General features: G+C 36.7%; 1 protein-coding gene across 7 annotated transcripts in view; it reads left to right on the plus strand.

Moving 5' to 3' along the window:
- The first annotated feature begins 202 nt into the window (after positions 1–202).
- The window catches only part of lrp8 (low density lipoprotein receptor-related protein 8, apolipoprotein e receptor), a 187534-nt gene continuing 160343 nt past the window's right edge, over positions 203–27393 (plus strand). For 5 of the 7 annotated variants that reach the window (XM_048200021.1, XM_048200025.1, XM_048200024.1 and 2 more), the window contains exons 1-2: positions 204–410; positions 1333–1452. In XM_048200021.1, the coding sequence (XP_048055978.1) occupies positions 317–410; positions 1333–1452 (214 nt within the window). In that variant the 5' untranslated portion in view covers positions 204–316. Of the gene's footprint in view, positions 411–1332; positions 1453–27393 lie in introns of all 7 variants that reach the window. The other 2 variants (XM_048200027.1, XM_048200028.1) reach the window with 1 other exon arrangement.

A 27393-nucleotide genomic window follows, 5' to 3' on the forward strand; every position in this document is an offset into this window, starting at 1 on the left:
TTTAAGAATCTCTTTTATTTTTTAGGTTTTCTTTGGCATTTTATAGACAAAATCTCACCCTCTTTTTTTTTACTACACCATGTTCACGAATCTATTCATCTCTTCAACTGTGTAGACCGATGACATGTTTTGTTTAATTTCTCAACATTAACTCCGCCCATACGTACGAGTCATCACGCATGGCCCCGCCCCTCCGCGTTGGCGTCATCGATTCAAACTGGTATCGAAAGCAGAGTGGAGCTTGTGGAGAGTCAGAGCGCAGACTGCACGGAGACAGGAGGTAGAGACTGTACAGCACGGCCTTTTTATATTCCGTATGAGCACAACGTCTTTATTTGTGAAGATGTGGACGGCTATAGGGAAACTGCTGCTCTTACATATGATACTCGTGGGCTTTCTGCTGGTGAATGGTAAGTGTCTGCTCCACGCTGACAGTTCGCTTTTATGAATGTAAATGATGCTGTGTAGAAACACCGGCGCAGCCGCGTGCATCTACTTCCGATGACGAGACATTATTTGCGCGCTTAATCATGTACATCTCTTCATACAGCTTTTATTTTAACGACAATCTGATCAAGTTCATGTTGTTCTTGTCCTGACGTGTTCGTTGTGAGGTCTATAAGAAGGAAGCGTTTTTTATATAAGATGTAATTATAGTACTCCATACTTGAAGTCTAATTGTACACCATTGAAAGTAACGCATACTCACTAGCGCAACTTTACTCTCATTGAATGTATCTACAGTATAATTTAGATGTATAAATATGTTTTTTCTGCACACGTGTCATTTTTCGTAGGCCATTTATAGTTTGTGATATATTTACTGAAACCTGTCATCGTACATGTGCACATAGATTTTGACTGACAGTATTGTTTGACAGCTGTTTACAGTAGCATTAAACGATTTATACAGACGTAAAATAGTCAACTGTTCCTAAGAATGTCTTTACGTGGCCCCTGTCTTAACTTTTTTGAAGTTTGAACTTTTTGAGTTTTGAGCTGTTTAAAGAGCTTTTCGTGATGTAGTTAGGCTGCAATATATGAATCTCTAATAAAATGATACACATTGCATTGTATGTCAAGTCAAATCACCTTTATGTATATAGCACTTTTTACAGTGCAGATTGTTTCAAAACAGCTTTACAGTGTTAAAACCAATATGTTCCCCAACATTTTGTTTTGACATCCTTAGGGGATGTTGGATGGGTTAAAGTAAAGATGAGGGGGACCAAAGGAAAAACTCATATTGGTTGAACAGTGTCTGTGGTGATAAAACTTGATCTCCCCCAAAATCTGCACCCTGCATTTACACACAACTTTTTAATATGACAGGAACTAAACCGGACTGTGAAAGCGGTCAGTTTCAGTGCAGGAACGGCAGATGTATCCCGACTCCATGGAGATGTGATGATGATGATGACTGCTCGGATAACAGCGACGAGGAGAACTGCCGTGAGTAATTAGAACCTCTTTTTTTTAACAGGTGTCTTATATAGCCATGCAGGTACCTTCTTTGTCCCTCCTTAAACTGAGTTCTCAAATAGCAGTTTATGATGCCAGAAAGGCTCTCTATCTAGACTACTCACTAGGTTTTGAAACCACAGGCATAAACTTGGTTCAACGGTCATGAGTTTTGGCTGAAGGGACCTCAAAACTGGAAGTTCTACATCCTATTTTTATGTATTATAAAGTATGACACCACACACTGTATACATACGTTTAGAATACAGTGTTTGTTTTACTGTGTGTGTAGTATGTATCAGTAATAGACGATGCACTTAATGTTTGTCTTTCGTGAAATTGCTTGTAATCACACATTATTATTGTAAATAATAATAGTGACATGTAATACGTCTAAAATGGACATTGCGCATGGAATTTTATGTGGGCATATTTTGAGCGTATTATTAGACATCCAGTTTTTAGCTGTAAATGTAAGTAGGACTTTACAGGAAGGTTGACACAGGCAAGATTGATTTTTGCAGGACTTGCTAATGAAAGACAAACATAAAAATCGTAATCAGCAAGTCGAATGCCTTAATTGAGCTGTAGGCTACAGCAGAGGGGAGAAAGGCACAACTGCCACAAAATGTAATTATTCCGATGTATTGGTCACAGTATTAATTGCAAGTGCAGTAATTATCCTGGTTAGTTGATTAATATGGTAAAGTGGAGTGTTCGGAGGCGCAGTGGAGAGAACTCCTTTTTCCGAAAACTGAATTAAAATTGAACTTGCAGTTACTTTGCTTTCTCATGCCATAATGTGACAGTCGCACAAATTTGCACTGCATTCTGGAGTGTTTTAGTCATGTAGGATGTAGGATTATAAAGGTCATACTTCTATTGCTCTTGTTCTGTATTTGTGAGTGGTGCTGTGCTGTGCCGCCTGCTAAGCTTTCTCAGCTGTACACAAACTAGTATGTGGGGCAGGAATGGTTGGTTGCATTTATCAAGTAGGAGAAAGAGGCGCCTTCACCTTGTTCCCACATAGTTCTTGAATTTACACACATCAGGAATCACTTGCTGCACATGCAGTGAATAGCACAACAAAAAACTGTTTGGTTTTTTTGTGGCTTTTAATTTTTTTGACCCATTTTTATTAATCATTTTATTTGTGTTTATATGAAACCACCTGATCTGACTTATATTATTTTCATTTGTTCCAGTTTGATTTGAGAGAAATAATGAAATTATTACGCTCCGATTTTTTTGTGCCATTGCCAACTATCATTCCCCTCGGTTCAGGTTTGTCACATGCACCTGGTGTTTTCTTGGCTTCGGTTATGCTTGTTTAAATGGATTCATGCTAAGGTGCCCTGTTTCATGTGGTATCTCCAGCAGGCAGGGTATCTGTGGGGTTTCTCCCCAGGTAGAAGCGCTCTCTTGGGCTGTCAGCAGGCTGAATGCTCCCCTCTCTCTTCTGGATGTTTTCCCGTGGACTTGGACAGACATTGAATTAGAATAATACCTTACGGATTGTGCTTTGCACTTCCCTCCCAGACACAACCTACTCACAGAATTGGCAGGATTCCTTTTTAGTTGCCCATGGAGACGGTAATAGCAACACTTCACAACACATACTGCTCCCTCTCCCTTTCTTTCTGTGTCTCTTTTTTTTCAGTACCAAATTCTAATCACAGAGCTTTGTGTCTGAAGATGAAGTGGGCTCTTCGCTAGAGACTGGCTTAGTGGCTAGAGACTATTTATGTGTCTCAGGATGGCCTTCAGTCTTAGATGAACGTCACATGGACATTTATTTATTACGACATGAATCAATGTTGACGAAACTAGTCCTGCTAGTACATTTTATAGCGGTAACTCAATAATCCCGAACTATAAAACAATTATTTTTTTTAATGTTCAATGTTAGTTTTGGGATTTGATGTGAGCATGTTCCCCTGTACTTGTTTGTGAAAAAAAGTGAGTCAGAGAGAAAATAGTTGAAAATAGACTTGTGAAGAGATTAAGACCAATCTGAATGTGATAACCATCATAGCCAGAAATAAGTGACAAAAATGCATGTAACTTGTAAATTTGGAGATAAAAGACTCTTTAGAGTTTGCTTGTACACAGCAGATTTTTTTTTAATGAAAGAAGTCTCTTATGCGCCACCAAGGCTGTATTTATTTGATCAAAACTACGATAAAAACGGTAATATTGTGAAATATTATTACAATTTAAAATAACCGTTTTCTATTTTAATATATTTTTAAATGGAATTTATTCCTGTGATGGCAAAGCTGAATTTTCAGCATCATTATTTTAGTTTTCAGTGTCACATGATCCTTAAGAAATCATTCTAATATGCTGATTTGGTGCTCAAGAAGCATTTCCTATTATTATCAGTGTTGAGTTTAGTATTTTTAAACCGTGATCATTTTATTTGGGTTCTTTGATAAATAGGAAGTTCAAAAGAACAGCATTTATTTGAAGTACAAATCTTTTGTAACATTATAAATGTCTTTACTATCACTTTTGATGAATTAATGCACTTTTAAACAGTGGATGTTTTGGGCAGCAGAATTGTGTCAAAGATATCTTACAGCTTGAAAGTTTGAGTTGTGTTTGTCATAATGTTTATTGTCACTATTCTCTGTTGTATATTTTATTTCATGATGTATTTATTTTCTTCGAGGAAAGACATTATCACTGGAAAAAATCTGACCGAGTTGACAGGCAATTTTTCTTTATGACTCCGATACATGTATTGTGTTGGAGTTGCCACTTTTGAGACATCACAACAGATTTCATGGCTGTTTTTAAGTAACAATGTGTTTCACATACCTTCACCACAAATATAATGAGGGGCCGATCCATATCTCTCTCGCACATACACAAACACACAAAATATCATTTTTTTCTCTCAATCTCTTAAAAAGAGGTCAAATAGGACATATCGTACAAGGTCACAGGTCAGAGACATAATCGGGTATCCTGTCTTTCCGTGGAATGTTTATTGAATCTGTTGAGATAATGAGCCTAACCATCTGTATCACATAGCATAGCATGTTTCAGAGACACGAGAGATGCCTGTGGGAATAATATCTCATTTTTATATTAAGCTTGTCTGTGTTAGTTGTGTTATGCATTACATGTAGCTATTAGACTGAGCTCTTGTATTACGTGTCTGAATGCACACCTTTCTTATTCAATCCACACACGCACACACATAGTACACAGAGTAAAGCGGAGCTAAATGAATGAGCAAACACTGCTTCTAGTACAATCATTTCCTGGTACTGCTCTCCAAGTATTGCAGCACCTTGTGAGGAGGATATCATTTGTTTACTTTGAGGTAGGAAGTATTCCTCATGGAAATGTAAATGTGTTTTTTTTTTTTTTTTTTTTTTTTTTTTTGTGAAATGTGAAGGTGTGCCTGTTAACAGGAAGAAAGGAGAGTATTAGTCAGAAATCTATATTTTTATGATATGTACAGTCATGCTGAGTGATTCACATTTTTTACATTTTACATCACTTTTCGTGTGAATTGGTCTCGGAGTCATTTCTGGGGAAGAGAAAGTAAACTAAATCGATTTTGGGGTAAATGTTGTAGTCAGTCAGCAGGTTTACACTTCTTGCATTTCCACATGAAAAAAAAACAAAAAACAAAACAAAAAATCAATTGTTCACCCAAAAATGAACATCCTGTCACCATTTACTCACTCTCATGTCATTCCATGACTTTCTTGCATCGAAAACAGAATGAACAATTGACGAATTGTATTGGTCAGACTTTTTTATGCAGTTAAAATGAATGATTGCTGCAGGTTTCAGGCTTCAAAACAGATGCAAAAGCATCATAAAAGTCATCATACAATATCATATAGGTTTTTTGAAGCCATATGATTTATTTGACTGATAAACAGAATGTTTGTTTGATGAATAATTAATCTTCACTGATTTTCTCCAGTGGTCTGTTAACTTTTTCAAACGGGATCAGTTCAATTCCTGAACAAATCATTCAGATCGATTTTTAGGATCTGGATCAACTGATTCATTTAAAAAGATCAGACTCCAAAGAATGATTCATTCTCGAAATGGGCATTGCTACTTTTCTTGTGAACTCTCGAATGCTCCAAGGAGAGCTAGTGTGGATGTCAGGATTTTTAGTGAATAACAATTTGTTTGTTTGTTTGTTTTTTTGTTCATCTCACCAAGCTATTGGATGACTTCAGAAGTCTTGGAATATAGCACATGGTGCTTTTGTCGTTTTGGACTTGACAGCCAAGTTCTCAGGATATTCTTTATTAATTAATAGTTTGTGCTCCACAAACAAAAGAGAAAGAAAGTCATAGAGGTTCAAAACAACATAAGGTAGAGTAAATGTCAATGATCAGAATTTTCATTTTTGGGAGACCTTTGCTTGTCATCAATGTCATAACGCTCCTCCAAATCTCGCCGGCAGAGAACTCGTTACTGATTGAAACTGGTTATTGCTGTGGTAATTATTGCTGTGCTTTGTTATTGCCCGTGGGGTTTTTTTTGTTTCATTAATATGATCAGAAAACATGCATTGGTGCTTTTGTGAGATTGAGCATGTGCATGTGATGGTGGGAGTGAAGTTCTTGTGAAACAAAGACCCAGGTGACCATGAACTGTGCATGTGCATAATATAAATCCAATTAGTGTCTCCTGTGTGTGTATGTGTGTGGATATGCCAGATCAGTGGGGTTATTTGAGTTCAAGGGCAAGAAGGTCCTGTTTGTGAAAAAACTCTTCAATTTACTAAACAGAGGCTTGTTTTTACCCAAGTAGCACTTATGCCAAAATGATGATGTCTTGTTTGAATGTGCGAACATTCATTAGCATGAAGCATTCAGTCTGTGTCCTCTCGAAACTGTCGCACTTTCAATACTCTCATGCATGCATACACATTTATGAAACTTTAGAGAGTATATGGGACCTTTTTGACTTGCATTTCCTCTGTAATGCTGATATATTGTGAAAATTTATTCATTAAGGAAGTGTAATAGAGCTAAGGAGAGCGAGAGAGGAAGAAACAAAGAGAGTCACAACGTACGTGTTTTCATCTTCATATTGTGGATATTGCCTGGATATTGTGGATAAGCTTTTCGGGTGAGTTTCATGAGCTACTTACTGATATGAAATCTTGGATTTCTGTTTGCTCTCAGTAAGTGGGGGTGGGGAATGTGACAGACACATAAGGAGAGAAGGAAACCGAATAAAGGGAGAGGTGAACAAAGACACTGCCTCCAGCACACTCAGTAGCCATTGGTGAAGGGCAGCTGAAGTGGTAATAACACGCTTTTTGTTTCATTTATCTATTTTTTCCCTCACATTGTATTCTTGTTGTAGATGGGTTCCAGGTGGTCTCTGCTCATCAAGGTGTGCGGTACAATCAGCCACAGGCCAGTGATTTGTTTGGCAGGCCTGTAAAAAGGAGAGAGGAGGTAGAAAGAGGATAAGAATGCTGCTTCTCACATTTGGTACTAATGTTAGATTTTGGATTTGTGTATCCTACAGGTTTTGGTTTTGCAGTGGGCGGCACTGAAGAGGCTAGAGTGCTTCTGTGATGATGTATTTTTGTAGGCCAATCCAGAAGTTACCCTGGTTCCCTCAACAAAAACCTAATAGGATTTTTCCAGTGACTTTTGGATTATTTCAGCACTGTAACCATGACCAACAAAAGTTTATAATTCTTAAGTTTTGTTTGTCGTGATAATCTTCACATAAATAAATTAATACATTTTACACACAGATGGACAAATTTCTTAAAAAAAAAAAAGAAAAAAAAAAGTAATCTGTTGCCTTACAAAGAAATAAAATAATGGAATTGAAAATAATACTATAAATTATTTATAAATATAAATAATTTATAAATAATTTATAAAAATAAAAAAGTGCTAGTTATTATTAATAATGCATCAGTGTTTTTGTTTTTTTTGAAAAAGAAACATCTTAAATTAATATTACTGTTTCAAATAACAGCCTTGTTGTTTGTGCTGCGTGTGCTGAAGCTGAAGAGCTGAATGAACACCCAGAAACTGAAGCGCTATATTAGCGGGTTAATTAACTCAACGAAACCTATGTGAGATTAATCAGATATTTATGCAACATAAACATAATATTATATCTGCAAAAAAATAATGCGAATGCATGAGTGAACTTGATCTAAGTTATGTGCTAGTCATAATGTAACTCCTACTGCAATACTACTGCGTTAATTAACCAAACACATCCTATATGAGAGAAATCATATATATAATATATATACACACACACATAATATTGCAGCTTAAAATTGCACAAAAGATTGCGACTGCATAAGCGAACTTGACTGTGCTAATCATAAAGGTGTGGATGCGCTCTTCCTGTAACAACATGCTAAAACACGAGTGAACAAAGAATTTACAACATTCTTTTAGTAGTAATTCAGTAGTGTTCTTATTATAATTTTATGTAGCCTATGTGACAGACTTGCGCTGCACATGTTGCATTTAACTGTATTTTCCTTTTTGAAGTTCCAGTCATACTTCAAGTAATTCTGAATATGCGCATCTGAAGAGCCTCACCTGTAGGAAATAATACGTTATCTATCTATTGCCTTTACTATAGCGGCCTTATTTAGTTATAGGGTCGACAACGATACCATTTAAAATTACCATGTATCGGCTGATACTGATATGGTGGCTGTGCATCACTTATATCTGTATGTATGTATTGTTTGACAAATTGGCATACTGCAAACCCCCCAAATCCCAGTTCCTTTTTCATCAGTCTTGTGCCTGAGAGCATACGTCTATGACCATCTAATCCCTGACAAGATTAGTGGAATATTTCAACATGACTCTGCTTTATTTACATTTCTGTTATTTATGCTCTCACTCGCTTGTCACTTTCCCAATTTTGGCCTGGAATAGAATCCGAAGAATATTTCAATACCTGTTTTTATGAATAAATCATTTGGCTAATACCCATCTGTGCACTGACAGACATTCTCCCAATGTGTGTAAGCCGGTGTCAGTGTGTGTGTGTGTGTGTGTGTGTGTGTGGGTTGGGGTGGACTTCAGAGATTATTATTCTTTTGAGTTTGTCAACTTGACCAGACTTTTCTCAGTCTCATTTATTCACACGAGTCTTTACCTTTCTCCTCAATGTTTTCTGTGTGGAAATTGAGCTGAAAAGTATCCTAAATCACAGCAGTGCAGCATGGTATCTGCTCTAAGTAGCTATGATCCTCCGTTGAGATGAGGTTGTTAAACGACTCTCACAGTTGTATTTACGACATGGAGAGTTGGTATATTTTATGGTGCTCTCCTTGCTGAAGGATAGAAAAAGATGTTTGAAGATTTGGTATTTTTTTCTATATTTTTATACTCTCTGAGAGAGAAGGAGAGTGAGAACTCTCTTGACCTTACTTAATCTTTCAGTGGTGCTCTGGAACATCAACTGGATTATTACACACTCACATACTGTACACACATGGTCAGGTCCTTTTTTATCAGGTTGCTAAGACTGTTTGCGATTAGGGATGTTACAGGGTTTGCGATTATGACCGAGACCAATAATTCAATAATTATTTTCATGTAATGGTTGATGACTGGATATTACAATTCTGTATTATTTTGAAGAAATAAATAATAAAACACTAAAAACTAAAAATTTAAATGATAAACATTACAACATTACAATATATGGATATTTTGAGATTTCCAAAATATTTAAGTGTTATTAAATTATTAATGTTTTTAAAGATTAACTTTAAAAATGTAAAATAGGGAAAATTAGTATTTACAATTAAATTAATTAAAAACATCTCTTTAATATTAATAACAATTATAAAACGGTTAGTTCCTGTCCTTGATTCTGATTGGTCAATAGCTGTGTTTTATTCATGATAAAACACGGCTATGACCGCGCTTCACCCAACGGTTCTGTGTATCACTACACAACACCCTTAGCAACCACTCTTAGCAACGTAAACTGTTTGTTCTCAGTTGATATTGTTCATTGAAGCTTACAATACACTTTTCTAGGTGTATGTACATTGAGAAAGAGATCGATTGAGCGAGTTTATTACCTGCATTCAGATTTAGCATTTTCCTTCAGATCAGTCCTATGTTCTGTTTAAATGTCCGATGTATTTTCCTGTCCTTTTAACAGTTAGGGGTTTTCCAGTGACTGACAGCGCTAGTCAAAGCATTTGTCAGTTGCGTCTTGTTCTGCGTTCACAACAATTCAGTCTTTTCAATGTAAAAGTCTTCACTACTGACTGACACACTCATAAAGGCAGTCTTTGCCACCATCTAATGGCGTAATAATGTAACTTCTGTTGCCGTTCATGGTCAGGGACTGTTTTTTCCGGCGGAAGGAAGGCTATTAGTGAAAATTTACTTCATGAAAGTTGCATTGATACATATTTTTGGCTTTAATATTTGTATTGTGTGGTAACCGTTTTATAAAATCAGTAAGGTACTCGAGGCTAGTGCTGTATCTTCACGATACAGCACAGCCTCTCGTACCTTATAGGTTGTTTGCAATCACATGGCTCTGGTGATGCGCGAAATGAATGTGTAGGGCAAGCAGTGAAAATTAGAATGGAAGAGATTGAGAAAAGTCCGTACTGTGCTGGTTTAGAAAGGTATAAACAGAAAATCACAACATATTTTGGACGTGAACCTTATGTTATGAAGAGGAGCAATTTTTCTATTGAATTGAAAGACTTGACTGCCATTGAGGAGTTAGATATAGAGAATGTGAAGCTGCCGTCACGCCATGTTCAGTTCTAGTCTGGTTTGTTTATACTGCGCTGCCTTTCTGCTAGTGAAGTTAGGGCAGTATTTTTGATTTTCTGTTGTGATTTTGAAAAATGTCGCTGAATCGAGAATTGAAACAGGAGCTCACATCATCGTTCAGCGAAAAAACTGGACAGTGTAATACAGTTTTCTACTTTTCTACGTGTAAAAACACACTAAGGGAAGCAGGTTGAGGAGGTGACGGGGAGACGCTGTATATAGCAAATCTAATAATGTCACTGATTGAACCCACTCCTTTTTGAAAGTTTAGTATTTTGTTTGGTTTAATAATTGACATTACATTTGGGAGTATGACTCTCACTCGGCTTGTGAATGAACATAACTTGCACGCAGCCACTTCAGAACTGTTCACAAGCTTATATGGGTTTGATTTTGGTTGTCATTTGTTGAAATAAATATTAAAAAAATACAGTGTGTCAGTGTCTGTCATTGACTGTAAAAAAAGGGTGTCTGTCTGCTGAATGTCCCTCATATTTTACATATCACATATTTTATTTGGACATTTTCTACCATGTGATGGCTGAAGCAGCAGAGTGTGACACTGTTTTCATGGTAACCAGATCACCATTGTAAACGGAATTCTACAAAACTGAAGTGAAAACACCAAATGATCATGCAATGGGATAAAATATCTTGTCTTCCCTGCAAACCATGATACCATGAAGAATGTGAATATTTAACCAAGTCAAAAACAAATAAGGTAAGCAGGTATCCATATTTATTTCAGTATCAGCAGATGCAAAATGCTATAAAAGGTGACAATATAAAAAGTTATAAAAAGCTATAAAAAGATAAAATGTAAGTTATGTAAAAGATAAAAGCTCATTGTGGTTTATCGGTTTGATTGATTTGAGCAACCATAAATAACGCAAAACATAGGAATTATGAGTTTGTGATAGGATTTCTATATAGAAAAATCACTCCTTGCTTACATATAGTACTGATATATTCTGCTATGTTGCGCACCCCTATTTTATGCGATTATGAGATTTGTCAGTGGTTTGAGTTTTGGGAGGATGTTGTGCATTTCATTAGTTGTGCTTAAATTTCTATACTGCCTACTGAGATTTGTTTGTGTGTGTGCATGCATGTGTTATAGTCTGCCTTGTGTTGCACAGTGTGGCATCTTTAATGTATTTCCTGATTTTTATTTAGTCGAAGGGGAACAATTAAACTTTCTCACACACAGACCACCTGGTTAGGAAGTGTGGAACTTACAGTGGTTTGTAGTAGGTAAAATGGTGAGCTGAGAAACTTATGAAGAAAGTGAAAGGTTTTGAGATACAAAAAGGGATTGTAGTGAACAAGAAAAAGAGGATGTTGATGTTTTTACTCTTATTTATTCTGTGCACTGTAAAAAAAAAAATCTGTAAAAAATAAAAGAAACCCACTAAAATGTCAAATTTAGGTTTTATTGTTGTTTTAAAATTTTGAATAGACTAAGTGCTGCTAAGAGAACACTTTCAACCACTTTAAACCTAATTACTCTCAAAATGTAAATTCAAAAGGTAAAATGCAGTAAAAATATAGGTAAAATAGCCATTAATTTTTTTTTTGTAAAACGCAGAAGGATCTTTTTCCTTTTTATTAATTTTATTTATAAACATCAAAAATGTCATTTATAAATGTCAAACAAATCATTGGATCAGATTCAAATTGATTCACATCGACATTCAACTGATTCTTGATAAGGGGAACTTATTATTAATTTTTCCTAGGAAAAAAGTAAAAAAATTTATATTTTTAACATTTGCAGTGTTGGTTAATTTTTCAATCACTAGCCAAATAATAGAAAGTATATCATAAGTATTCAATATAATACCCAGCCCCAATGGTTAGCCTCATAAAACTGTTTAAAGCCTTTCCCCCCCCTTTCTTTCTCCTTGTGTATCTTTCTCTCTTTGCCTGTCCTCCCATTTTCAAAGCCTTCAGTAGCTCCTCAATGTCTCTTTATCTCTTTTACTCTCCAGCACTTCCAGGAGTCTGTGCTCAATGCTCCCCATGTTTCTCTCTCTCTCACGCTCCCTTCTTGCCAGTATGGTCTATGGGACCCATCACCTCCTCTCTGCCTTTTCTTTATTTTCATTTCCGTGCAAGCGTTCCTCCTGTTTGCAAGCACCCTGACACTTGCCCAATAGCCCTGTCTTCATGCAAGATTAGTGTGAGGCCCCCTGTCTCCAGCACAGGCCATACCAGTAATAATGCGATTCAGAGAGAGTGAGAGAGTGAGAGAGTGTATGTGTATATATATATATATATATATGTGTGTGTGTGTGTTTGCATGCATAAAATGAATGCATGCATGAAATGAAAAACGTACATAGTTGTTGATCTGGGTAAACCTGCAAAGCATGCCCTTTCCTTAAGGTTCTTAAGCTAAGCATGCTGCTACAGTTAGACTAGGAACAGGCTTTACATGAGGATTTCAAACACCATAAGTAGGGCTGAATGATTTATTGAATGTTCACAGCATATTTTTTATTATTTTATTGGCAATTAAAATAAACCTAAGAAACATTTGTGAATTTTGAGTTTCCTAAAAACTCAATTTCCCTGAATAATTTCAAATTTGATTGTTTCAACAAAATCAATTTAAAACTGTGCAACAGTTCATTTGTGTTCCAGTATCCGTGGGAATTTATTTTCTTTATGTATTAAAATGTTTTAGTGTAAGTTAGTAGACTAGACAAATATTTTTGTTTATTGTTATACTGACAATATATAAACAATATTGTATATTGTTATATTATTATTCAATTTTGATAACACAATATCTTTACATAGATCATTTGAATATAAGTTTTGTGTGTGTCTCTCTGTGTGTGTGTGTGTGTGTGTGTGTGTGTGTGTGTGTGTGTGTGTGGACTCTGATCACATGTGGATCACACTAGAGAATAGGGCAAGTTCTTTCATGTCTTAGTTGATGTTTACAGATACCCATGTAGTAAGCATCATTCAGCATCACTTGATCACCTCAGTTTTATGTGTGTCCCCATTCATTTCTCTGGTATTTAAATTAACAGCTCAGACATTCTACAAAATAACACATACTAACAATATAATGATAAATGATGACAGAATTTTAATTTGTGGTTAAACTAGTCCTTTAATTGCAAGTCCAGTCTAATGAGCTTTGAGAGCAGAGCCCAGGTGGTGCTTAGCTGCTTTAATGAGTGCAGAGCAGGTCTGTCCACTCCAGCCGGACCTCTCAGCACGACTGCAGAACAAACTTCAGAGCTACAGCTAGTCAGTAATGTAGGCTGCATTGTTTCAGTAATTAGATTACCCTGTCTGATCTTTGCTGAGGTGAGAGCACACTGATCTGGCTGCCATGTGGGTTTAAAAGTTAAGAGAATAGACATAGGCTCTCACTTGGTGAAACTTTTTGATGAATTATTTACACAATGCTGAATAATTCATCAAATTATTCACAATGAATCACAAATATCAATATTTGCTGAGAAAAGTCCCAAAGTGCATAAAATGCAAAGATTATTTTTTTTGTTAGTTTTTTTGGCTGGTCTATTTAAACATAATAGATGACATCTTTTGTGTTGTCTCGCTGTTTTTCAGTCTCACACCACCTTTTTAAAGGCAGGGTAGGTGATTTAATTCAAAAACATTTTTTGTTATGCAGGCTGAAAGTCTCTTCACATCCCAAAAGCAATCACTAAGTTAAAGGTCCCGTTCTTCGTGATCCCATGTTTCAAACTTTAGTTAGTGTGTAATGTTGTTGTTAGAGTATAAATAAAATCTGTAAAATTTTAAAGCTCAAAGTTCAATGTCAAGCGAGATATTTTATTTGACAGAAGTCGCCTACATCGAACGGCCAGTTTGGACTACATCCCTCTACTTCCTTCTTTAATGACGTCACTAAAACAGTTTTTTGACTAACCTCCGCCCACAGGAATACACAAGAGTTGCGTTTGTAGAGTGTGTTTGTCGCCATGTCGTCGAAACGCTGTTATTTTCATCCCGCAGTCCAATCACCGGGTCTGATTCCGGCTCAAATTGATAGGATAAAATTAAAGACATGTTTACAATAACACTGAGCGCGTGCATCTCCACGTTATGGTAAGAGGCGTGACCTTTCTGGGCAAGGAGCGCTAAACTGCTGTCGAATCACAACACAGGAACCGCTGGCACAATCAGAACTCGTTACGTATTTCTGAAGGAGGGACTTCATAGAACAAGGAAGTCATCAACCCGTTTTTATGACAGTGGAAACAGCGGTATACAGATAAGTAAATTATGTGAAAAATACTGTGTTTTTTTACACGCGAAACATGAACACATGTTATATTGCACACTATAAACACAATCAAAGCTTCAAAAAACCACGAAAAACAGGACCTTTAAGTGGTGTAAATATATTTATATGTATTTATATTTATATCGTATCATATCATTTTTAATGCCTAGAGCAAAGACTAATATTTATAAAAGGTCTTTTGTACCTGCTGCGATTAGGATTTATTAAAGGTGCAATATATGTAAGATTTTTGCAGTAAAATATCCAAAAACCATTTCCAGTGTTATATATTTTGTTCACTTGAGTACTTACAATATCCTAAAATGTTTCCAACTATTTGTAAATCATGAGAAAATTGCATTTTTAAAGGTGCCATAGAATGCTTTTTCACAAGATGTAATAATTCTTAGGTGCCCCCTGAATATGTCTGTGAAGTTTTAGCTCAAAATACCCCATAGATTTTTTTTTTATTCATTTTTTTAACTGCCTGTTTTGGGGCATCATTAAATATGCGCTGATTCGGCATGCTTCCCCTTTAAATGCTTGCGCTCCCCGCCCCAAGCTCGCGACTCTATAATACATTGCATAAACAAAGTTCACACAGCTAATATAACCCTCAAAATGGATCTTTACAAAGTGTTCGTCATGCAGCATAACCGATTATGTAAGTATGGTATTTATTTGGATGTTTACATTTGATTCTGAATGAGTTTTGATAGTGCTCCGTGGCTAACAGGCTAAAGCTACACTGTTGGAGAGATTTATAAAGAATGAAGTTGTGTTTATGCATTATACAGACTGCAAGTGTTTAATAATGAAAATAACGACGGCTCTTGTCTCCGTGAATGCAGTAAGAAACGATGGTAACTTTAACCACATTTAACAGTACATTAGCAACATGCTAACAAAACATTTAGAAAGACAATTTACAAATATCACTAAAAATATCATGTTATCATGGATCATGTCAGTTATTATTGCTCCATCTGCCTTTTTTCGCTGTTGTCCTTGCTTGCTTACTTGCATAAAGTCTGATGATCCAGCTGTGCACAGATCTAGACGTTAATTCTGCCTTGTCTAATGCCTTGAACATGGGCTGGTATATGCAAATATTGGGGGCATACATATTAATGAGTGTAACAGTCTGTGTTATGTTGAGATTTGCCTGTTCTTCGGAGGTCTTTTAAACAAATGAGATTTACATAGGAAACAATGGAAACAATGGTGTTTGAGACTCACTGTATGTCATTTCCATGTTCTGAACTCTTGTTATTCAACTATGCCAAGGTAAATTCAATTTTCAATTCTATGGCACCTTTAACCAAGGCCCCGGGACGTGTGAGGAGTCGCCTGTCAATTGCGTCATACCTGCGTTACCCTTGGTTTCCGGTTTTATTTTGTAAAAACCATGGAAACACCAAAGACGCTTTAATATATTACATGTTTTAATAGGCAAGGGAACAATTGTTTGGTTACATTTATAGACAGAAAACAAATCATATCATATAGCTCAACACATTTAGTCTTATTGTTTAAATCAAATTTTATTTTTTTTTTTTTTTTTTGCGAGTACCATGCTTTACCATGCCTCAGAGAAAAACACTGTTTTGTCAAGTAGCTAACATAGCATAATCAGATGCCGCTTTATTTTTAGTAACAGTAATACAGCATTTTCTCCATCATACAATACGTTTTAAAATTAATTGCATGCCATTTATCAACACAAGCCATCCAGCATTTGATATGATATTTGATACAGCCTCCAAGCGAACGCATAGACTAACGTTATAACATCATTTTCAGTACACTCAAATGTATCTAATATGATAAACAGAGCTGCATTACCTCATACTCACGACCGGAAAAGCGGAAGTGGCACCGGCGACTGTGGCATAATAAAAGTTCTGCTGCTCGTGAGCCATGTGTTGGGCAATCACTCCAGCGGTCTCGTTCAGCTCCCACAACACTCGGTCCTGCTCTGCTTCATACTACAATAACGTTAATAATCGCATCATGAACATGATTTCTTCCTATCCCTATTCTTTTGCACCGGCTGTGATGTGAAGACCACGTGTCCCAAGATTCCGCGCTCAAACTTGCCGTCATCAAGCTACGCCTTTGTTTTGAATTGGCCTCTAGCGACCTCTAGTGGACAGAAATCTTACATAGTGCACCTTCAGTCAAAAAGCTATATGATTCAGTATGATGGTTTTTATGTGTTTTGTAGTATGTGTCTGTATGTGTATTTGGTTTTCACTGGTGTGGTCAAAGACAAATTTCAACCATGGTTGACAATAAAGATTTATTGTATTGTATTGTAATATATTGTATCTGTGGAAGGCGTTGGACCATAAAATGTTCGTCCAATCATATCCTTCAGTCCAAGGGATATGATTGGATGTCTTACCTGCCTGTCAACGTATGTTTTTACATACATTCAAGCACCCTGTTCGCACAACCAAAAAAATGCTTAATATTGGCTAGGCTTACAATCAGTCGAACCCTAGTAATTTTATCTGTGTAAATGTGTGTAAAATGCGATTATTCTCAGCTTGAAAACTGACTCGCATTCAAGTGTTGATTTAAAAAAAAAAAAAAAAGAATTAATGAAGCTAGAATAAAATGTCTTTGTTTGTTTGTTTGTTTAAAAGCAGCGGCTCTGTTCTTTCTTTTGATATATTGACTGTTTATATATATATATTTTACAACAAAATATTCTGGGGGCCATTTTGTGAATATTATCAAAAATGCTGCCTCTGGCAAGGTTTTTTTTTTTTTTTTTAGAAAACGCTGGCAGGGAAATAGTTGTTTATTTTATACATAATATAACATTTATTAAAAGTAATTGAAACAATTATATACGTAAAACTTATAATTAATTATAATTGTTAAATTGAAGGGTCAAATATTAACAGATAAAAGCAGGTGGTGAGTCTCAGTGTTCATCTTTTCTCCAAGTTTCATATGCTGAATACCAGAGTACATGACCTCATCTTTCAGCACTTATTTCAGAGCCTGCAGCAGTTTGAATGTTAACAGAGAGGTTTTAATGCTGAGGTCTTTACTAATTGTTATTTTATTCACCATTTACCTTTTTGTTCTTCCGTTTGGCAGAGATATGGACATAGCAAACGAGCAAGAGATTCTGCTGTAATTAACATTCATCTCCATTACCCTGATTAATTATTTTCACTTTCACTTCCTCTGGCACTCATAAATATTAACGATTGCACAATATCTTCCTGTCAGATACCAAACTGTCTAAGAATGTCTAATTCATTTTGCAAGGACCTTTGTTTTTGCTCCTTCTTGATTTGTAAGTTGCTAGTAACTTTACCTAGAACTTGTATTGCCCTTTTGGCAGTTCTGCTCATCTACCGTTCATCATTTCCACAGATATCTTTTACTTTGTAGTTTCAGAAACGAGAGGGAGAAAAAGAAAAGAGCTGGAAGCTTAGGGCATGAAAAGAGAGCCAACAGACAAGGATGGTGTTTGGAAAGCAAATGAAATGGACAGAGGCAAGGCCTTCATCTCTCTGCAGAAATGTGCAGAATGTCTGTTCAGCCTTCTTTGGAAAGTAACACTAATGTTAGAAAATGAGCTTAACAACCCCTCTAAAAGATTCTCTTTCATCTGTCCAGCAGAGGAGACTATAATTGCAGGTTTATCAACCAGATTGATTCACTTCGGCCCCAAGTGAATTTAGTACTCGTGTGGAGGGTGATGAAGCATATGACAGATGAAATTGGCTGCAAATTGGAGCAAACAAAGTAAATACAGATAGGTGAAGCCTAAAACTTGATTCGGTGTCATGGACTTGCAATTTGTATGTGTAATTGGGAAGTTAGTGGACTGGATTGGATGGAAGCCTGATTATACAACCCCAAATCAAGAAAAGTTGGGACACTTTGTAAAATGCAAGAAAATCAAGAATCTGTGATTTGTTCATTCTCTTGAACCTTTATTTAACTGGCAGAATACAAATAATTTTTTTTTAATGTTTTCACTGACCAACTTGACTGTATTTTGTAAATATAAACAAATTTTGATTTTGATGGTTGCTGCAACACTCCAAAAACGTTGGGACAGAGGCAAAATAATTGTGAAAAATTATAGAATAGCCAAGTTAAACTGTTTTGAAATGGTCCACAATTAGCAGGTGAATTGGTAATAAGTGAGGGTATCGTGTTTGGGTCTAAAAGGAACATCCTGATTTTCAAGCAAAGATGGGTCATGGCTCACAATTTGGTGCCAAATTTCATTAGAGATTTGTCAAACAATTAAAAAATCACACTTCTCAATGCAAGATTGCAAAGTATTTCAGTATTACACCATCTGCCATACATAATATTATGAAAAGATTCAGGGAATCATGAGAAATCTCGGTCCATGTAGGGTAAGGCAGGAAACTTCTGTTGAATGTGCGTGACCATCAAGCTCTCAAATGGCACTGCATGGCATATACTGCCATCAAGATGACATCTTTCCGGGAAAGCAAGACAATGCCAGGCCTCATTCTGCATGTGCTACAACAGAGTGATTTCTTAGAAACTCTACACTGTAGAGTGGTTGTGCTTGACTGGCCTGCTTGCCGTCCAGATCTGTCTCTTATTGAAAATTTATGGCCGATGACCACAGACTGTTGAGCAGCTGCCATGTATCGGGTGAGATTGGGCAAAAATTCCACTTGCAAAACTGCAACAATTTGTATCCTCAATTCTCAAATGATTAAAAAGTGTAATTAAAAAGAATGGTGATGTGACACAGTGGTAAACATGCCTCTGTCCCAACTTTTTTGGAGTGTTACAGTCATCAAAATCAAAATTTGTTTATATTTACAAAATACAATCAAGTTGGTCAGTGAAAACATCAAGAAACAAAGTTGCAATTGCGCGCTAGTCACATCTCAAGATATAACATCTCAGATGTTTCACTCAGATTCTCAGATTTGTTGTTGTATTGACCTACTGCTCAATACTTACGTTGTAGTCAAGGATCAGCAGCTTCTGCATCATAAAGAGATGTAGTGGACTCAAAGCGATGCCTGATGGGTAATCCTTTCTCCCTGCAAAACAGGACCAGAGATATCAAGAGACAAAGTTGGCTAATTGAATTAAATTAATGCGGGGGCTCACAAACCACTTATTGAATTACTAACCGGGAAATCCGTACTCATGATGGCTGCTCTGCTATCTCTGCTGTCAATGCTTTTCTAATGAGATTGTTTCTATTTACTATCTCCACCCAGATGGTAAACACTAAGACGTCAGGGTATGTGTTTATGTGAATGTATGCATGCATGTACGTGCGTCAGAGCAAATAGGTTGATTGTGAATCATTTTTAAATGGAATAAGAATTGGTTATGAAAAAGACAAATGATGTTCTAGTATAAGTGCCACTGCTGATCAGCTGACTTTCAGCATTCAAATCATTTAAGGGTGAGTTCACCCAAAAATGAAAGTCTTACAGGTTTGGAATGACATGAGGGTAAGTAATTGATGACAGAAGTTTCATTTTTGGGTGAAATAGCTCTTTAAATTGTTGCAGGAGGTGCATTCTTGGACCTTAGACCAGAAAATTTAGCTAAGATCACATGGTTCACTTTTTGTAAACATTTGAGGACAAAAAAAAAAAAGAGTGAGAGGGAGGTGGGGAAAAGGTAACAATTGTGGGAATAACATTTTCAGGACACAAGAGCTTGAATTAATTTGCTTTGTAAGAAATTATGGTAGCGGGTCAGGAGCGGCTCCTTCTTCTGACATATTAAACTGTCAAAATGTGCATTTGGGTACAGGAGGTGGGGGCTCGTGCATCTGTGTGTGATTCATTTGTGCGTGTGATTTAACAACCGAAGTGTGAGTCAATTCTTCAGAGAGAAGAAAAGCCTTAAGTGTTCGAGGGTGAGACAAAGCACATCAGCGACAGTAGCCATGAGACAAAGTAAATTAGTGAACAGCCTTTTAAGAGAACAATACAATTTGTTTAACAACTTTCCAATTGTGTTCTTAAAGGCAGTGACCTTATGGGCTCGAATCCAGAGAGCCATTTATTTCACTGCCTCAATGCATCATTGATTACAGACTGTGGAGAGTCAGTCTGTACGGGCCAAGATTGAGACTGTCGCATATAGACTGGCACAAAGCATGGTGGAGTGGATGTCCTGTTCATTATCTCACACCTCCTGCTGTGTGTAAACTCAACTTTTCCCCGTACTGAGCTAGTAACTAAGAGGGCTTCGGCTGTTGTGATGATGGTGGGGAATATCATGCATGCAGTAGGGCTGGGTGGTGTGATGGTACATGGTGTGTAACGGTAGAAAGAGTTTCAACTAGTAGTCAACATTCTACAATACCAGGGGTTTTCAAGCCATTCCTGGAGCCTCGCCCCAGCACTTCACAGGGAAATCCAAATGTACAGTGCTGGGGAGGCTGCAGGAGAGGTTTGAAACCCCCTGTTCTGTACTGTTATACCTCAGTGTATCCATTGCGTGATTGGAAAAAAATCCAAAAACATTCTAAAACATTTACATATAAACATGCTATTTGTGTTGCATGCGAGGAACCGTTCAGAGAGTTCCTGTCTGTGCAGAGCATTTAAAGTTCATGTAAAGTCAATTCTGAAAATTGTTTCTAAACACATTCTAAATGTTACAAATGTATTGCTGAAACACATTACAAAAACTGTGAACTCTGTAGTACTGAATTGTGAAGTTAGAGCGTTAAAGAGTTTTTCACCAATTCTGTGTTCAGGATTTTTTGGGCGGAGCTAAAAAGGGGGTTTGATGACACTCGCTCAATCTCTGGTGTCATACTCATTACCGTTAGTTATACAGCCTACATTTTGCTAGCTAGTAATGCTTTTGTCACGCAAATGCATATTATCTGGTTGCGATAATACACAAAACAGCTCGGTCTCCTTATTTAAATTTCTTAAAAACGATGATATGAAGAAAGGGTGGATTAATTTAGTCTCTGCATTTTACACCGGACAGTTTTACAAACTTTCATCAGAGACAACTGGGATTCACTGATAATCCGCTGTTATTGGTGAATGGGTCCGGACACTCTCTCCTGTCCCGGCCTTCATCCTCCCGTCTCGCGGCGCCGACATCTGTCGACAACAGTCGGCAGTACATGCCCACCAATGTAAGTTGCCTTGTGTGCATAAGCTTATGTTATAACTAGTAGGTAGTCCACCTAGGGCTGGGCGATATATCGCATGCGATTGTCACGCGCATTTCGTCAGTAAAGCCGGTTCCCTGATTAACGCTAAATCGCCATCACCTGCTTTCAAATGGAGCGGCATTTAATAGACAGAGCCGTAGATCACTGACAAGCTGCGCAATATCACGTTCATTATCGAAGGCGATTCATCTGCGATAATGAACGTAATATTGCGTAGCTTGTCAGTGATCTACGGTTCTGTCTATTAAATGGCGCTCCATTTGAAAGCAGGTGATGGCGATCTCGCGGTAATCAGGGAACCGGCTTTACTGACGAAATGCGCGTGACAATCGCATGCGATATGTCGCCCAGCCCTAAGTTCACCGTAACTCGACTAAATTTTGCAACCCTCTAACGTGATTCTTTTGTTTATATGCATCAATATTATTCATTAGACAAGTAATTTGAGACTGGTTGAGACGGCAGCTCTCTCGAGTGGGTGTGGTTGCAGCTCCGACAGCGGACACGCCCCCAGCGTTTGAGAACAGAGTATACTGCTTAATTTTTCACGATTTTGATAACTTATTTCATTTACTTAGCTTTTTTTTTTTTTTTTTTAATCATTCAAATTTGGCTGTGTGGTTAATAAAACATACTTTATGTCTTTACAGGGACTTTAAATTCAGTCACCTACAAGTACCAACAATAGTAGTAACAATTGTATCGATTACATCGTTACAGCACCAGATGCCAAGTGACTATTAAAAAATGTATTTGTCATTGAATCATTCATTCAAGAGATTTGCTCAAAAATGCTGATTCATCCAGTAATGAAACAAGTGAAGTCTTTGAATAATTCATCCACACTAATTGTCCATCTACGAGATTCCATTATATCCTTGAAAGTTACTGTTTGCTGCTGGTTGCCTTTTCTACTCAACTGCAGTATCCAACTGTACTACATTGTTAGTTGCTGTATCGCATTGCTGCACATTTGCTTAAAGCTGAATTGTGCTCAACGGCCTCCGTTTTGCCTCAGATCACCAACTCTCATTGGAAAGAAATTACTTCTAGTCGTTTTATATGCATATAGCTGTCAGATAGGTCTGTTGCAGTTTATTACATAATCACCTTATTGCAATTATTTTAAATAACCATAATTATTCTGCACTTTAAATTCCATCTAAATAAGGGAATTCTTTTTGAATATAAAAATAGCACGTTTTTTAGTCTTTCTTCTAATACAGTGTTTCTCAACCCTGGTCCTGGAGGACCCCCAACACTGCACATTTTGAAAGTCTCCTCTGTCTGATACACTCATTTCAGGTAGTGGAGTTTCTTCTAATGAGCTGATGTGTAGAATCAGGTGTGTTTAATTAGGGAGAAAGACAAAACCTGCAGTGTTGGGGGTCCTTCAGGACCAGGGTTGAGAAACACTGTTCTAATATATACTTTTGCATCAGTAATCATGTATTTCTGTGTATTGTATATTGGGTGTGTGTTTGTCTGCTGTGTTACTATATTTATACTGTAAACTTGATGTTAATAAGCCCTCTGAGACGCTCACTAGGGATAGATGGACCGAAGAAGAGATTAAAGAGGCTGTTAAAACAGGAGTCTTAAATGGAAGAGTAATGTGAAGATAATTTGATTCACTTTGCTGCACGGTAGTGTCAATATTCAGAGTATGAATATTATAGTGATATTTTGCGCTTGCTCTTTTTCTCTACTTTCTCTCCTTCTCTCATCCTAGTTGGTTTCCCACAGACAAATCAGTGGCTTTAAACAAATGAGAAGGACTAAAAAAAAAGAACAGAGTGTGAAAGGAGCAAATGTGCAGGAGGAGGGTTGAGAGTGGAAATACATCAGGGTCGCTCGTGGGAGGTGCAGGTGCGTTTTTGAGGAGAATGTTTTAAGTGTGCTTGTGTTTTCCAGTCAGAGCTATTTTAAACATAGAGAGCTCTCAGGGCGTGTATGATGCTTACTCACGCATCAACATAACACACCTGCTACAGGCAGAGATGAAAAGAGAGGGATGTGAGGAGAGAATTGTGAAAGGAAGTGACAAGCAGAGGAAGATCTCTCTTCTTGGTTATACCTCGCCGTGTTTTTCCAGCCTTATTCCCGTATGAGTTCTTTTTCTTTTCCTCTCTCTTCATCACTTCCTCCCACTCCACCTGCCACGCATGTCTTTGGTTACAGCTTACGCTGCATTCTGGGAGTAAGGGGCCAAAATTCCAATGCTCCCGTCAATAAAGGGAGCGTGTGAGAAAAAAAAAAAAACAGATTAAAGAACGAGAGGGGAAAAAGAAAAGGAACTTTTTTCTCTTTGCTGGTGGCAGACTTGGGATGCATGGCTTCTAGTGACCCAGATACACTCTCCCCATCCCACTGTCCACCTGCCAAAGACTGCAAGCTTTAGCCAGTCAAAGCAGAGAAAAAGAGAGGATTTGAGAACTGGAACCAATAGTGTGAACTAGTAAAGGGCATTTTTTTGTAGTTGATAATTCCAACAGCTTAAAAATGAGTGATTAATTAATGTGAATTAAAATGTTAAAAGTGACAGGTACACTACCGCTCAAAAGTTTGGGTTCAGTAAGATTTTTTTTAAATTGTTTTCTAAAGAAGTTTCTCACCAATACTCACCAGAGCTGCATTTATTCGATCAAAAGTCTTTGTCAGTGTCACAAGATCCTTCAGAAATCGATTTGGTGCTCAGTGTTGAAAAGATTTGTGCTGCTTAATATTTTTGTGGAAACCTTGATACATTTTTTTTCAAGACTTTTTGATGAAAAGAACAGCATTTATTTAAAACAGTGTAAAATTTACTTACATTTGATCAAATTAATGCATCCTTATTCCTTACTGAATTAAAGTATTACTTTCTTTATTAATTTCTTCTTTCAAAATGGAAAAGAGAAAAAAAAAAAAAAAAAAAAAATAAAAAAATCGTACTGACCCCAAACTTTTGACCGGAAATTTCTTACACCGCTTCAAATTTTCCGATTCTCATCTTGGCAAGATTTATGACTCAAACAAGAATAGATATTACCATTAAGTCAAAATGGCTGCATGTGCCAGTATCTCCTTAATATCACATCATTGATGCCTTCAGGATTGCAAAGAAAAATCGTTTTGCAGTGTTTTACTAGTTGACCACTTAATTGCAGAACGAGTACTCCTCTATTACTCATGCATTTCCCAAGTGAATTCCCTTGTGAGAAGCTCTGGGCCAGACCAGAGAATTTTTTTTTTTTTTTTTTTTTTTACTTTCTTGTTTGTGCGTTTGCAAATGCCTGGAACATGTAAAAGCCAACTCTCATCCGTACCTTCTGTCTTTCCATCTGTTTGATTTCTGATGTGTGTGTGTAAGTATTTATCTTGGCTGTAAGTTTGTGTGTGTGTGTTGGAGCCAACATTCAGTATTTTACTTATTTCAGTTAATTATAAACAATTATAGACATTCCAATTAAATGTCTTATTGATTATGTATGTTTGATTATGTATGTAATTTATATCACACTTATTCAGGAACATAACCTGAATGCCTGTTACCTGAAGTTAGAATAATAGTTGTTTGTTGTTGTTGTTGTTATTATTATTATTACCGAGCCAACTTCAGTTTCATATGAACTTCAACTTTAACTTAAAATTATTTTAGTTAATTATATACAGTTATAGACATTTCAACACAAATCATATGTGTTATCATTGATTGATTTATGTTTTTATATATAGGTCACGTATTCAGTAACATTACCTAAATTCCTCCCCTGTCAATGGACTGTGCAAAGTTAAAAAAAAAAAAAAAAAAGGTTATTATTTATGGGTTAATGATAATAACAATAAAAAAAATACCTGATAGGACCTCTTGAAATTTGTCATTGGTAGCACTACTTGTATTGTAATGGGTTAATCCCTTCTGCTGTTTTATTCCAACCCCTAAGTCAATTTTTTTTTAAAAGTGTCTTAAATTAATATAAATTTCAGTATAAATGATAGTGAGCTTTACAGGAAGACTGCTGCTAACTGAAAATAATCTTTCAACCGCTTATCCTTATGATTTTGCAATAATTCTTAATGAAAAATAAATAAATAAAAGGAACATAATTCAGATACGGAAACCACATTTTATTGGGTTAATGGCTGCACAGTGTGTTTTTGGCGAGCTGTACTGAGACTTTTTCTCACGCACTACCCACACAATCTCCTCTTCCTTCTTTCCTCACTTACCCATCTGTCGGACTGTGAGGAAGAGACAGAAACATTCAGATTCGGCGCACAGTTGGTTTAATCAGCTATTTCCCCACCTCAAGAGACTTGTGTGTGTGTTTGAGTGTGATTATGTGCGTGTGGCATCCTGTGCGATCGGGAAGCGAAGAGTTGTGCTCGTACATCTCAGGCCTGATGTCCTGCTGCTTTCATTTGAGAGGAGCTGCACTGCCACAGCAAAGAAATGTAGCATAGAATTACTATTCAGACTCACGCTATGGGTTTTACAAGCAAAGGATATAAGCATCAGGATAGTTGAACAAGAGTTATGTAACAATAGTGCTCAGTTCTTCATAGTCATCACAGCGATGCAGGTAAACAAACACTGCCAGTGTATTCTGCTTTGTGGATTTCTGTATCCATATCCACACACACATACTAAGCAAAGGCTTGTGTCCAACATGTAATGCCCAGTAATCCAGGTTCCATAGTGATTAGTGTCCAATTACCCATATATACTCTATCTTGTCTCTCTTGGAGGATAGAGAGTATTAGCCGATCATTTGGCTGCTATTTCTGCTCTGGGTGGAGTCTGTAAGCAAGTTAAAGGACAAGACTCTGGGTAGCTGCCCAGTGCTTCATTATTCATAAAGGAGAAGAATGCAAATGATTAGGCTTCATTCCAATATAACAGACATCCACTGACATTGATAGGTCAATAACTTGACTTTTTTTTTTTTGGTCCTGTTAATTTATTCAAAAGTATAATAACATAATAACAATCATAATAAGACCACTTTTTATCCCCATTTTTTTGGAAAGTACCCTAAAATAAGCATGTTTTGTTTTTAATAATAATATTATTTCTTAGACAAAAATAACAACTGTCACTGTTTATTAATATTAATATTAATATTTAATGAATATTTTATTCATGTATAGTTTTAGTATAAGCATAATGTTTTATTTTTTTCTTAGTAAAAATTATATATTACATTATATTTTATTTTATAACAAAACTATTACTGTTTATTTTTACATTTTATTACATTTTTATTTTATTACATTTACGAAACTTTATGACTTTATTAACATTTTAAACTGCAAAATCAAATTCATCTGGTTTGTAGGGCTGTGTTGTTGAAATGTCATTGTATGTTTGCACTTGCCTGTCAGGAGAAGTTGCAAGTTGCCAGATCAGTTTCGAGGAGTCTCCGCGGTCCAGTTTGCATTCAGATTCTCGCTGTCTCTTCTCACTCCTCATTGGCTCTCTCACTCTCTCATTCCAGCGCTTGGCAGATGTAGGTGTGAACACTGCCAGACAAAGCGGAGGCTGTACCTGTGGCATCCTCGCTTAGAAGATTGTGTTTGACTCATCCATGCATGTCACAATAACCAGACAAGACAAACAGCCAACCTCCTGAACCACCTCGCCTGTTATCCTCCTCGCTCTGACTTTCCTTCCCTCTTTGTCTCTCTCAGTTTGA

The sequence above is a fragment of the Megalobrama amblycephala genome, linkage group LG8 (assembly GCF_018812025.1).
Source record: "Megalobrama amblycephala isolate DHTTF-2021 linkage group LG8, ASM1881202v1, whole genome shotgun sequence".
NCBI lineage: Eukaryota > Metazoa > Chordata > Actinopteri > Cypriniformes > Xenocyprididae > Megalobrama > Megalobrama amblycephala.